The sequence below is a fragment of the Sus scrofa genome, chromosome 6 (assembly GCF_000003025.6).
Source record: "Sus scrofa isolate TJ Tabasco breed Duroc chromosome 6, Sscrofa11.1, whole genome shotgun sequence".
NCBI lineage: Eukaryota > Metazoa > Chordata > Mammalia > Artiodactyla > Suidae > Sus > Sus scrofa.
The window spans coordinates 27,326,988-27,339,778 of record NC_010448.4 but is presented as its reverse complement, the minus strand read 5'-3'; the positions used below and the strand labels follow the sequence as shown (position 1 = coordinate 27,339,778).

Here is a 12,791-nt window from a genome sequence, read left to right as displayed (position 1 = left end):
TTGTTAACCACTGAGCCACGACGGGAACTCCGTGATATTTGAATTTTATTATGATCTGAAACGTAGGGGTATGCCAGAACAATTCAGGTTTTAGCTTGCCACTCATTGTATCGAGTGAGTGATATCCTTATACAATCAGTAGGCTCTTATGCTATACATATCAGCTTATTGATGAGCATTCATAGGAGGTTGTCACTGGAACATTTGTCTTTTTTAGGCTGTTCAATGCATCAGAGGCAACTTTTGTGTGCCATTTTATTTGGAACGCTCAGACTTTGTCAGTTCAAGATTTGTCAGAGACACTGTGATGCAGTCTGACATGCTGGGATGCATAAATTAGAATAATTTTGCACACATATGTACTTGCTCTTTATAGAACTGCTATAGGTTTCTGACCTATGAACCCTGGAGTTCTGAGAAATTTTATTTCATGTGATTCCCACCAAAAAGGGAGGAAATATATGGTGTGTTTATAAATGCATTCTCTGTGTTATGGGATGTATTCCTGGTAGGGTACTACTTCCATTTGGGCACTGATGAAAACAGAATTGTCCGCTTACTGTTTTAGGCATTGGATAATCTGAAGCATTCTCCTTTTAAAGAGTTCTAGCTTCTGGTACCATATGTTTCAAATCCTGTTTCTTCTTTCCCACCCACGCCCTTCCAGTTTGGCACTGTAGGACACATTTATCTTTTGAATTTTAGGGCCTGTTTCTCCATCCTCATGTCAGGTCAGAGCATATCTGGAGGCCATTCCTATAGTGGGAAGGCTATAGTAGTTTTATGTGGAAGCGGCAGCTAAACCCAGACTCTGCATCTTTCTCACTCATGTTCCAATTAGCTAAATCTCCAAAATGTCCATTGTTGTTCCTGGCAAATGGAGTTGTGATAGATGGGAGGTTAGAGCATAAGCTTCATCATTTTGAGAATAAATTTGCCCCAGGAAACTCAACGCAAATCTCTAAGCCTACAGTGTTCCTGGAAGGAGGAGAACAAGTTGAGAGATAATTTTTTTTTTGGTCTTTTTATGGCTGCACTTGTGGCATATGGAAGTTTCCAGGCTAGGGGTCGACTCAGAGCTCAAGCTGCTGGCCTCTACCACAGCCACAGCAACGCCAGATCCGAGCCATGTCTGTGACCTACGCCACAGCTCACAGCAACACTGGATCCTTAACCCACTATGCCAGGAATTGAACCCACATCCTCATGGATGCTAGTCGGATTCTTAATCCTCTGAGCCACAACGGGAACTCCAGAACAGGCTGTCTTTTGAACACAGCCCTCCAGAAGGGTCCTGACAGTTTACACTCTTACCAGTAACCTGGGTTTTATGAATTTAAAAAAAGCTTTACGGCAACTTAATCAGCCTGCCGTTCCCTAACCCCCCTGCTTTTTGATGTTGCCAGTCACCATTAGCCACAGTTGTGGAATACTGACAGCCTTTTAACATCAGTTATCAACTGTGAAAATATTTACTCATGGTCAGTGGGTAGGTGCTACATGGAAAGGGCTCTTGGCAAGGGCGCCCTCGTGATCTCCCCGTTACCACTACAGTAGCTGTTCCTTATTTACATCTTTTTGAACATCTGTGTACAATCTTACATGTGACATTTGTGTACTTCAAAACTGTTGAATTATTTTTGACTCTTTGGTTGCTTTGAAGTTGATGGCTTTCAGTATAACTTTGAGTTCTTATTTTCTTCTTACTGGCCAAGAGGTAGCTTTTACTTCAGCAATGGTTGTTAGGGGTCACTGTGCTAGAGGAAATTTGACATTTGCTGTTCTAAAGGACAGGCAAAAAAAAAGTATACTGCTTATTAGAACTTAGGGTCAATTAATCCATGCCAAAGAGGGCAAGAATATACAGTGGAGAAAAGAGTCTCTTCAGTAAGTGCTGCTGGGAAAATCGAATGGCTTCGTGTAAAAGAAGGCAAGTAGAACATCCTTTCACACGATAGCAGAAAGAAACTAAAAATGGATTAAAGGCCTAAATAGAAGGCTAGAAACTGTACAACTCCTGGAAGAAAACATAGGTGGAACACTCTTTGACATAAATCGTAGCCCAGTTTTTTTTGGATCTGTCTTTCAAAGCACATGAAATAGAATATAAGCAAATGGAACCTAATTGGACTTAAAAGCTTGCACAGCAAAGGAAACCATCTACAAAATGAAAAGAGAGCCTACTGAATAGGAGAAAATATTTGCAAATGATATGACCAATATCCAAATATATAAACAGCTCATACACCCCAACATCAAAAAACCAAACCAGCCTGATTTTAAAAAATGGGCAGAAGACCTGAATAGACCTTTTTCCAAAGAAGACATACAGGCACATGAAAAGATGCTCAACATCAATAATCATCAGAAATGCAAATTAAACCACAGTGAGATCACCCCACACCTGTCAGGATGGCTGTCATCAAAAAGAATGCAAATAACAAGTGCTGGCAAAGATGTGGAAAAAGGGAAAAATAGTTCACTGTTGGTGGGAATGTAAATTGGTATAGGCACTGTGGAAAACAGTATATGGAGGTTTCTCAAAAAACTAAAGCTAGAACTACCATATGACCCAGCAGTTCCACTCCGGGGTATATAACTGAAAAAAACAACTAAAACACTAATTTGGAAAGATACTTGCACCCCAGTATTCATGGCAACATTATTTATAATTGCTAAGATACAGAAGCAACCTGAGTGCCCTTTGAAAGATGAATGGATAGAAAATGTGTGGTGTGTATACACAGACACCCAGACACAGGAATACTACTCAACCATTAAAAAGAATGAATTTTGCCATATGTCACAACATGGATGGACTTGGAGGGTACTACGCTAAGTAAGTCAGAGAAAGACAAGTACTCTGTGATAACATTTAAATGTGGAATCTAAAAGGTAAACTAGTGAATATAAAAAAAGACAGTATGGTGTTCCTGTCATGGCTCAGTGGTTAACAAATCCAACTAGGAACCATGAGGTTGCGGGTTTGATCCCTGGCCCCGCTCAGTGGGTTAAGGATTTGCTGTGAGCTGTGGTGTAGGTTGCAGACGTGGCTCAGATCCGTGTTGCTGTGGCTGTGGTGTAGGCTGGCAGCTACAGCTCCCTTTCGACCCCTAGCCTGGGAACCTCCATATGTGGCTGGTGCGGCCCTAGAAACGGCAAAAAAAAAAAAAAAAAAGGCAGTATGGAGAACAAACTAGTGATTACAAGTGGGGAGAGGGAGTGGAGGAGAGGCAAGAAGAGGTAGGGGATAAATATGTATAAGCTATTACGTGTAAAATAAACTACAAGCATATATTGTAACAACATGGGGAATATAGCCAGTATTGTGTAATAGCTATAAATAGAGTATGACCTTTAAAAATTGTGAGTCACTTTTCTACATCTGAAACATAATATTGTATGTCAGTTGAATCTCAGTTTTTTAAAAAGTGTATTTATTAGAGTATTAGAAACCACCTAAATACCTCTCAGTGGGGGATTGGTTAAATTATTGTATTTATAAAGTTGTATGTATGTGTATTTATGTACCTATATCTCTATTCATGGGGATATTTGTGATACTGTGGTTTATAATAAATGTATATTCAGTCAACATTCCATTTCTGGCACAGAGCTCCCGAAACTTTTGGAATTTCTTAACTGATAAGAGGTGTTTTTTTTTTTTTTTTTTTCATTTTTGTCTACACCACGGCCACAGCAACTCGGAATCCGAGCTGGGTCTGCGACCTACAGCTCACAGCCATGGCAGATCCTTAACTCACCAAGGAGGCCAGGGATGGAACCCACATTCTCATGGGTCTTAGTTGGGTTCATTAACTGCTGAGCCACAAAGGGAACTCCTTTTTTTTTCTCTTTGATGTTCACAGCAGATCCCTTTCAGCCACACCTGAGTTTGTTTTAACGAGATGACTTTTAGAAAGCTCCTTGTGTTGGAGGCTGGTTTCCAAGAGAACCAACCACCAGGTGGTTAGAGGGTTGGAATGTTCAACCCTACTCTGGAAAGGAGAGGGGACTACAGATTAAGCTCTATGAAAACTCTTGAGCAAGAGGATTCATCTTGCAGGTTGGTGAACTAAAACACATTCAGATGGGAGTTCCCATTGTGGCGCAGTGGTTAACAAATCCGATCAGGAACCATGAGGTTGCGGGTTCGATCCCTGCCCTTGCTCAGTGGGTTAACCATCCGGCGTTGCCGTGAGCTGTGGTGTAGGTCGCAGACGCAGCTCGGATCCCGCGTTGCTGTGGCTCTGGCGTAGGCCGGCAGCTACATCTCCGATTGGACCCCTAGCCTGGGAACATCCCATATGCCGCGGGAGTGGCCCAAAAAATGGCAAAAAGACAAAAAAAAATTTTTTTTAAATAAATAAATAAAACACATTCAGGTTCTGGGAGGATGTCACACTCTAAACTCCAAGGGTACAGAAGTCCCTGTGTTTACGACCCTTTTGGACTTTGCCCTGTGTATCTCTTCATCTGGCTCATCAATCATATCCTTTAATAGCCTTTGTAATAAACTGTAACAAACTTTGTCCTAAATCTGGAATCTTCTCAGAGAGGCCTTCCACTGTCACTCTGCTTAAAATTTCAAATGCCCTCACCCTGGTTATATTTCATTCCCCTTCTCTGCTTTGATTTTTCTTTTTCCTTTGTGCTTAACACTGTCCATCATGCTATATTCTTAATTTTTAAAAACTTCTCCTTTATTAGTATATGAGCTAGAGGATAGGGGATTTTCTCTGTTTTGTTCACTGCTGTATTGAATGGCCTCTTAGATTTGCATATTCTTGAAACCATTTTTATTTTAATATTTAAGAATGTAGGTGTTACCTTCCCACACAAATATGGTTGAAGTTACATACCAGAAACATTTGTAACTCATCAGTACAGTGTGTTATTTCTTGCCCAAGATTACTAGATCCAATTACATGGGTTAAAAATAATTTTTTTAGGAGTTTCCCTTATATGAACTGTTTCTTTGTGAATTGATTGCAAGTCAGGCATGTCATTCAGATGGAGAATTAAAATGTCTGGTTCTGTAGAGAATTAGAAGGTGAGCCATTAAGACCCCTGTGTGTAGCGTGTGGACCTAGAAATGTGGAAGGACCACATATTGTTAGGAAAGGCGTGGACAAAGCAGAGCCTCCCTTCCTTTCATGTGGAGACCGACATACTGATCAGGAGTTGTTGGGGTGGGATTGTAGAGGCTCCCCAAGCTCCCATTTGCTGGCTCTGTGCAGATTAGTGTGCTTGGTGCCTTGGGAGTGGAGGGAGATGGCTTTGTGCCTGCCCTCAGAGAGCTCAGGAGGCAGAGAGATGCCTAGTGGCAAGTATGAAAGATGGAATGCAACCATAAGACCAAGCTTTCCTGGGGGAGAGTGGGGCCGGTCACCTCTGTCAGGGAGAGGCACAATCAGGGAGGGCCTGGAGAGGAGGTACAAGTGGGACTCCTATAAGTGCGGAAGAGCCCCCAACAGCCTTTGCCTCCTGTGCTTCCCCCACTTCAGTCATCTAGGGGTCTTGCCCAGAAAGCAGCTTCTGACTCTGGAAGTCTAGGAGAGGCAGAGCTGCTGCATTTCTAACAGACTCCCTGTGATGCTGATGGACTGGCTCTAAGGACACATCTGGGCCCAGAGACTGCTTGCCTGTGTTTCCTCAACCTTTGAGGTGGGGGCTGACCTGGAAGCTCTGGCACAGGCTTGATAGGTGGTAGGCACTGAGGTGCTCGATTGCAGAAGTGGGGTATAGACCTAAAACCCAAGACTGGTCTGGTTTTAAGTATCAAGACCACCTGACTCTTCCTTGATCACAGGGCCTTTAACTCAGCCCCTAGTCCTCCTCTTTCTGAAATCTCCCTTTATTTTATTTTATTTTTTGTCTTCTTAGGGCCTCACCCACGGCATATGGAGGTTCCCAGGCTAGGGGTCCAATCAGAGCTACAGCTGCCAGACTACACCACAGCCACAGCAACACCAGATCCAAGCTGCATCTGTGACCTACACCACAGCTCAAAGCAATGCCGAATCCTTAACCCCCTGAGAGAGGCCAGGGATCAAACCTGCATCCTCATGGATACTAGTTGGATTCTTAACCTGCTGAGCCACAGTGGGAACTCCTCGTAATTTCTATTGATATCTGTTTGTTTTCATATCTCTGATCTCTTGGGTGATATTGCCAGTGTGTTATTTTGGTCCTTTAGAAAGAAACTGATGCTGTTGTTAGAATAAAAAAAAATTTTTTTTTAAATAAACTAGCCTCTTTGTGGTCCAATAATAAACTTAAAAAACATAGCTCATTAATTAGGTGACCCTCATTTTCAAGTGGATCTTCTAAATGGGATAAGGGGGAATGATACAGATCCTTCTAAAGCCATCAGTGGTCTCAGCCTGTGTGACCTCAGTTAAACCACCGAGGCAGTTGCAGGTGGTGTGAAATGGACACCACCAGGACTCTGTTCTTTTAATGTTTGATGTCCTTATGGTAGAGACTATGAACGAGAAACGTGGGTTGTCGGCAGTGTCTACTTAGCTGGTGGCAGGGGTAGAACTAAAACATGACAGGCTTGTTCTTTTCTGTTTTCTCACCAGGAGCCACTTGACACCAGTCTGGTGTCCTGGGATGGGGCTTAGTTGTCCACATTAGGAATTTGATCCTTTCATTAAGGCCCCTATACCCGTTCTTATGTAAGAATTGAATCAGGTCACATTTTCCTGACCGTGACACTGCTGTCCCCAGGGGAAAACTCCGTGGCTGTCTGTGGTGGCGGGAGTTGTTTTATTTAAGCGCAGTGGGCACGTGTGCCCACAGTTGTGTACGAAATATATCTATACAAGGAGTTCCCGTCATGGCACAGTGGAAATGAATCTGACTAGGACCATGATGTTTTGGGTTCAATCCCTGGCCTCGCTCAGTGGATTAAGGATCCGGCATTGCTGTGAGCTGTGGTGCAGGTCGCAGACACGACTCGGATCTGGCGTTGCTGTGGCTGTGGTGGAGGCAGCAGCTGTAGCTCTAATTGGACCCCTAGCCTGGGAACCTCCAGATGCTGCAGGTGCAGCCCTAAAAAGCAAAAAAAAAAAAAAAAAAAAAAAAAAAAAAATATATATATATATATATATATATATATACACATACATATCTTTCTATCTGTACATGTGTGTTTGCAATTTTCTTCCTAGATTTTGGCCCTGATTGCATTTATCTGCATAGAGACCATCATGGAGTGCTCCCCATGTGAAGGCCTCTACTTTTTTGAGTTTGTGAGCTGCAGTGCGTTTGTGGTGACCGGAGTCTTGCTGATTCTATTCAGTCTCAACCTTCACATGAGGATCCCCCAGATCAACTGGAACTTGACAGTAAGTAGAAGTCACCTCTCTGATTAGGAAAGGATCAGATGCCAGTTTGGTTCCAGTTCATTTTGTTACCTAAATATTCCATTGTAATGTAACTGTGAATGCTGTGTCTATAATGCTGTGTTTCTTTACTGGGTTGAATAAAATGACTACAGAATTAATTGAGCTTTCACCACTGTTCGAAATATGATTGTTTTGACCCCTTTGAAGATGTCATTTCAGGCGTTCCCGTTGTGGCTCAGCAGGTTACAAACCGGAGTAGTATCCACGAGGATGCGGGTTCAGTTGCTAGCCTGGCTCAGTGGGTTAAGGATCTGGTGTTGCTGTGAGCTGTGGTGTAGGCCATAGATACAGCTCAGATCCTGCATTGCCGTGGTGTAGGCCAGCAGCTGCAGCTCTGATTTGACCCTAATCTGGGAACTTCTATATGCCACAGGTGCGGCCCTTAAAAAAAAGGAAGTATTGATTCAGGAAGAACTGAAAATATGAATGACATTGCCATTAACTTATGACACCTAGGAATTTTATTAAATTCAAAGCAGCTGGAAGGGTTTAGTGGCTTGATCAGAGTCTTAAAGAAGTATGCCCTCTTTTCTCTGTGGTTTGGGGATCTTAACCCTGTTTGACAGCCTTACTCCCCCATCAGCATGGGAAATTCAGGGCTGGTCACTCCGGTGCTCCCTTTGCTGGTCTTGTGTTACTGGTCCTCATCATGCTAAACAAGAAAGGGGACTTAATAGCACTTATTTTCTTGATATTTATTTGCAAATAAACACATGCAGGAGCTCAAGGAGACTCCAGCAGTCAGGGCAGGCTCTATCAGCTTTCTCTCCCGTCTGTGTCTGTGGTGGGGAGGGTGGCCCTGAGACCACCTGCCCTTTGTGCACACTCCTCTCCTGTTGGTCGGTGCTGGCTCTGTGGAGCCCTGTGGAAAGTGTGGCCCAAGTTCAGGAGCCTGGAAGGAGGAGGCCTGGGCTGGTCACCTTCCCTGGCAGGGTCACTCCCATGATGTTCCTGTAGGGGGGCCAAGAGGGGTCAGGATGCTGTATTGTTCATACTCTTTTAGGAGGACCAATAAAAGGAGAGCTGAATCAGACAAGTTGGTGGTTGAAAACTCAGTTGGTTTTGTCCCAGCATTGAAACTGGGAAAAAAGCTCCAAAACATCAAGACACTGGAGGCATTTTATGAATTTTCATGACAGGTTTTAATTTTTTTTTACTTTATGGTCTTACTCATGGTATGTGGAAGTTCCTGGGCTAGGGATTGAATCTGAGCCACAGTTGTGCCAATACTGGATTCTTTAACCCACTGCACTGAGCTGGGGATTGAACCCGCCCCTCCACGGCCACCTGAGCCAGTGCAGTCAGATTCTTAACCCACTGTGCCACAGTGGGAACTCCTGAGACAGGTTTTAATGTCTCAACTCTTTTTAAGATAAAGTCTGTGTTAATCCATAAAAAATGCATACAGAGTTGTGATCTAAACAGATTAGTATAGTAGATAGTGCAAGAGAAGTTCACGAATCTCCCCCAGCCAAAATGCAGGCTCCGTGGGGGAAAAGGTCATTGGTAACCCAGGACCCCAGTGTTTCTAAAGCCTAGTAAATACTTGTTGAGGAAGGGTTGGGCTGGGCTGGGCTGCTGCGAATGAAACCCTGCTAGAGAACCTATTTGACAAAGAATCAGCTCTTGGAAGGTTAAGAGCCCGAGGCTTTGAGTCAGGCAGACCTGTCTGCCTTCAGGTCCAAGGTGGCTCTTAGGAGCTGTGTATGACCCTGGGCAGGGCACTTAGAGCCCCACAAGTAGAGGTGGTAGTATTTTCCTTACAGAGTTCCTTTAAGAATGAAAAGAGTCATTGTGTACAAAGGCTCCAAATGAGTGAGTGTTGCTGACAACAAAAGAAATAGTAACCTTACTGGGAGTCAGAGGCCATTGCTGTCTGTCAGCTCTGTCCTCCTCCTATAAACTTCCACCAGCTTTGACTTTACTCCGTTCATTCTGTCTATGTACTTATTCGACAGCCATAAATGTGTTAGAAGATTCCCTGCTTCACACTATTGCATAGTGTATGCAGTTATGGCCTTTATAACTTATAATGGAATATGATCTGTAAAAATGCAGAATCACTATGCATTACACCTAAAATAATATGATACCGTAAATTAACTATATTCCAATAAAAAAAAGGTCACTCATCACAAATCACCATAGCAACAAAAAAGATGATTTTTTGGCCATACCCATAGCATGTGGGAGTACCTGGGCCAGGGCTTGAACCTGTGCCACTGCAGTGACTGGAGCTGTAACAGCAATGATGCTGGATTCTTAACCTGCTGCACCCCAAGAGAACTCCCAGAAAGACTTCATACTTGAGATAGCGAACTAATTCATACTGGCCTTTATCTCCAGAAATATGTATTAGGTAAGGTCTCTTAAATTCTGATTTTTAAAAATTTTAATCATGAAAGATTTTCCAGGGGTTGACAGCCACATTATTTGGGTCATATCCTAGTGCATCCTTTTCACTAGAATACTGACATCCCTCCTTTTCTTTGGATGGTGTTGACTTGGGCAGATGACTAGGTGGTGCTAGGGGCACTTGGGAATACTTTCTGGGAGTTTCTTGGTGGCCTATGGTTAGGAATTTCACATTGTCACTGCTGTGGCTCAGGTTTGATTCCCTGGCTCGGGAATTTCCATGTGCTGCAGGCATGGCCAAAAAAAAAAAAAAAAAGAGGAAACAATTTCTGTCCTTTGGGGTCCTTTAGAGTAGATGAAGGTGTCTGTTTATCTGCCAAGAGTGAGTTACATGAACTTGAGGAGTTGGTACTTAGCGGTGGGGGCCCAGGTGGTCCATTCTCTGGGAGGAAAGCAAAAGTGAGTCCCAAGGGCTGAGCAGGCCTCAGGTTGTTACAGAGGATTGGCCTTGGATGTGTTGTGTTTCTCTAACAAGGTGTGGGAGTATTCTTAACTCTTAACAGAGCCAGCTGCTCAGTGTCATAGGGTGTGATTGATAGGGATTTATAAAAATGGGTTATTTCAGGACCTAAGTTGACTCACATATGTATGAAAAGTGGTGAAGGAGGACAGGACAGTGTTTATTTTATGTAATCATAATTTGATGCATGAAAGAGTGTGTCAATGTCAGCATTTGGAAGTTCCCGGGTTAGCGATCCAATCAGATTTGCAGCTGCAGGCCTATGCCACAGTCACGCCAGATCCAAGCTTCTGTGACCTCCACTGCAGTTTGAAGCAATGCCTGATCCTTAACCCACTGAGCGAGGCCAGGGATCGACTCCACATCCTCATGGATACTAGTCAGGCTTATTACCACTGAGCCACAACAGGAACTTCCTTCTTTGCTTCTTGATCTCTTTTTCTCAGCTTTTATGTCAAATACAGCGTATTCAGAAAACTTTGTAAAAGTAAACATACAGTTTAGTGAAGAATGATAGACTGCGTAGCCACCACCTGGGTCAGGAAATGGTATAGTGTCAACACCCCTAAAGCCTCCTCTGTGTCCTTCTCAAACACTGGCTGCCCCTTCCCCCTCCCCCACCCACTCCCCAGGCATTAGGTCCTTGGAAATACTCTGGTCAGGATCTCTGTGGACCTCTGCGCTCCTGGATCCTCTAGTTATTCCTGGTCCTTCCCCCTCTGCCAACTGTTTCAGCATTGTCTGCTATGGAACACGCACAGTCCTTCCTGCCAAACTCTATCCTCTTGCCTCTGATGACACCACAATCTCAGTCTTGGCCGTGCCTGTGGCATGCAGAAGTTTCCGGACCAGAGCTTAAACCTGCACCACAGCAGTAACCGGAGCCACGGCAGAGACAACGGCAGGTCCTTAAGCCTTGAGCCACAAGGGAACTCCTGGTATTGCTTCTTAGGGGCCTTTGTGGCCCCTGCTCCTCCCACAGATGTCTCCCAATTTGCAGACCCAGGCCGGGCGCTGTAGTGAGTTGAGAGCCAGCTGGAGTCATCTAGAGGGGCCACTTGCAGAGCCTTGAGGCTTTGGCCGTGACTCATGTGGTATTTTCTGACACCACTTTTGACACCACATATGTGGGGGGTTTTTCTGACACCAGATCTGTATAGTTTTTCCACACTGAGTAATTCTCTAATTCTTCAAGACCAGCTGGGTGTCCAGCAGTTCAGTTCAGTCCTGACACTGACTCCCGGAAGCACAGACCCCACACAGGTCAATGGGCTTAGTCACCTGATACTGCCCACTCTGACACCACCCACAGAGGGGGTCCCAGTGGCCTGCACTTCTGCCTGGCCAATAGCAGACTCAAGAGTTCATGCAAGCCCCTCCTTGAGTTTGATAATTCTCTAGCATGACTTAAAGAACTTGGAAAAGTATTTTATTTACAATTTCTGGGAGTTCCCGTTATGGCTTAGTGGTAATGACCCGACTAGTATCCATGAGGATACGGTTCCATCCCTGGCCTCACTCAGTGGGTTAAGGATCCTGCGTTGCCGTGAGCTGTGGTGTAGGTCACAGACAGAGCTCAGAATGTGCATTGCTATGGCTCTGGTGAGTGCCAGTTGGACCCCTAGACTGGAACTTCCATATGCACGGGTGCAGCATTAGAAAGGCAAAAAGATCAAAAAAAAAAAAAGAAAAAGAAAAGAAATGGTAACTTGGTATGGTTGGTTAAAATGTGGATTTTGCTCTGGCGAGTTATCAAAGAGCATCATTAACTATTATTTTGCCTTCCTCAGAGGGCCATCAAGGCTAAAATAAAGGGAGTTCCCATTGTGGCTCAGTGGTTAGAAGTAGGAACTATGAGGTTGCGGGTTCAATCCCGGGCCTCGCTCAGTGAATTAAGGATCTGGCGTTGCTGTGAGCTGTGGTGTAGGTCACAGATGTGGCTTGGATCTGGCGTTGCTGTGGCTCTGGCGTAGGCTGGCCGCTACAGCTCTGATTAGATCCTAGCCCGGGAACCTCCATATGTCAAGAGAGTGGCCCTAGAAAAGGCAAAAAAAAAAAAAAAAAAATAAATAAAATAAAGAGCTATTGGAAAGGCTGGATATTGTGCTTTTTATTTCAAAAGTTCTTTAGTTGCTTTTAGGACAAAGCATGAAATGATTATTTTCAAGTGATTTTTATTTTATCTTATTCTTTAGGATTTGGTCAACACTGGACTCAGCACTTTCTTTTTCTTTATTGCTTCAATTGTACTGGCTGCTTTAAATCACAAAACCGGAGCAGAAATTGCTGCCGTGGTAAGTGAACTCAAAAAGTTAGAACAGCTGGTAGGTATACTTTCTGTGACTTGCCCTTCTGTCCACTGGCATGTGTCCTACTCCTCTTTCTTTAGCTTTTTCTGTGCCAGTGATGTTATTGGGCCAGTGGAGATTCCTTCAGTGCTATGGTTCTCAAAGCATGGTCCCCAGCATGGCCACCTCAGCATCACCCAAGAACTTGTGAAA

At 44.0% G+C, this 12,791-nt stretch overlaps 1 protein-coding gene across 1 annotated transcript in view; it reads left to right on the top strand.

Annotated features, from left to right (window-relative positions):
- The window catches only part of CMTM4 (CKLF like MARVEL transmembrane domain containing 4), a 72,405-nt gene that overhangs the window by 51,700 nt on the left and 7,914 nt on the right, over positions 1-12,791 (top strand). The window contains exons 2-3 of the mRNA XM_021094005.1: positions 7,179-7,355; positions 12,486-12,584. Of these exons, the coding sequence (XP_020949664.1) occupies positions 7,179-7,355; positions 12,486-12,584 (276 nt within the window). The remainder of the gene's footprint in view (positions 1-7,178; positions 7,356-12,485; positions 12,585-12,791) is intronic.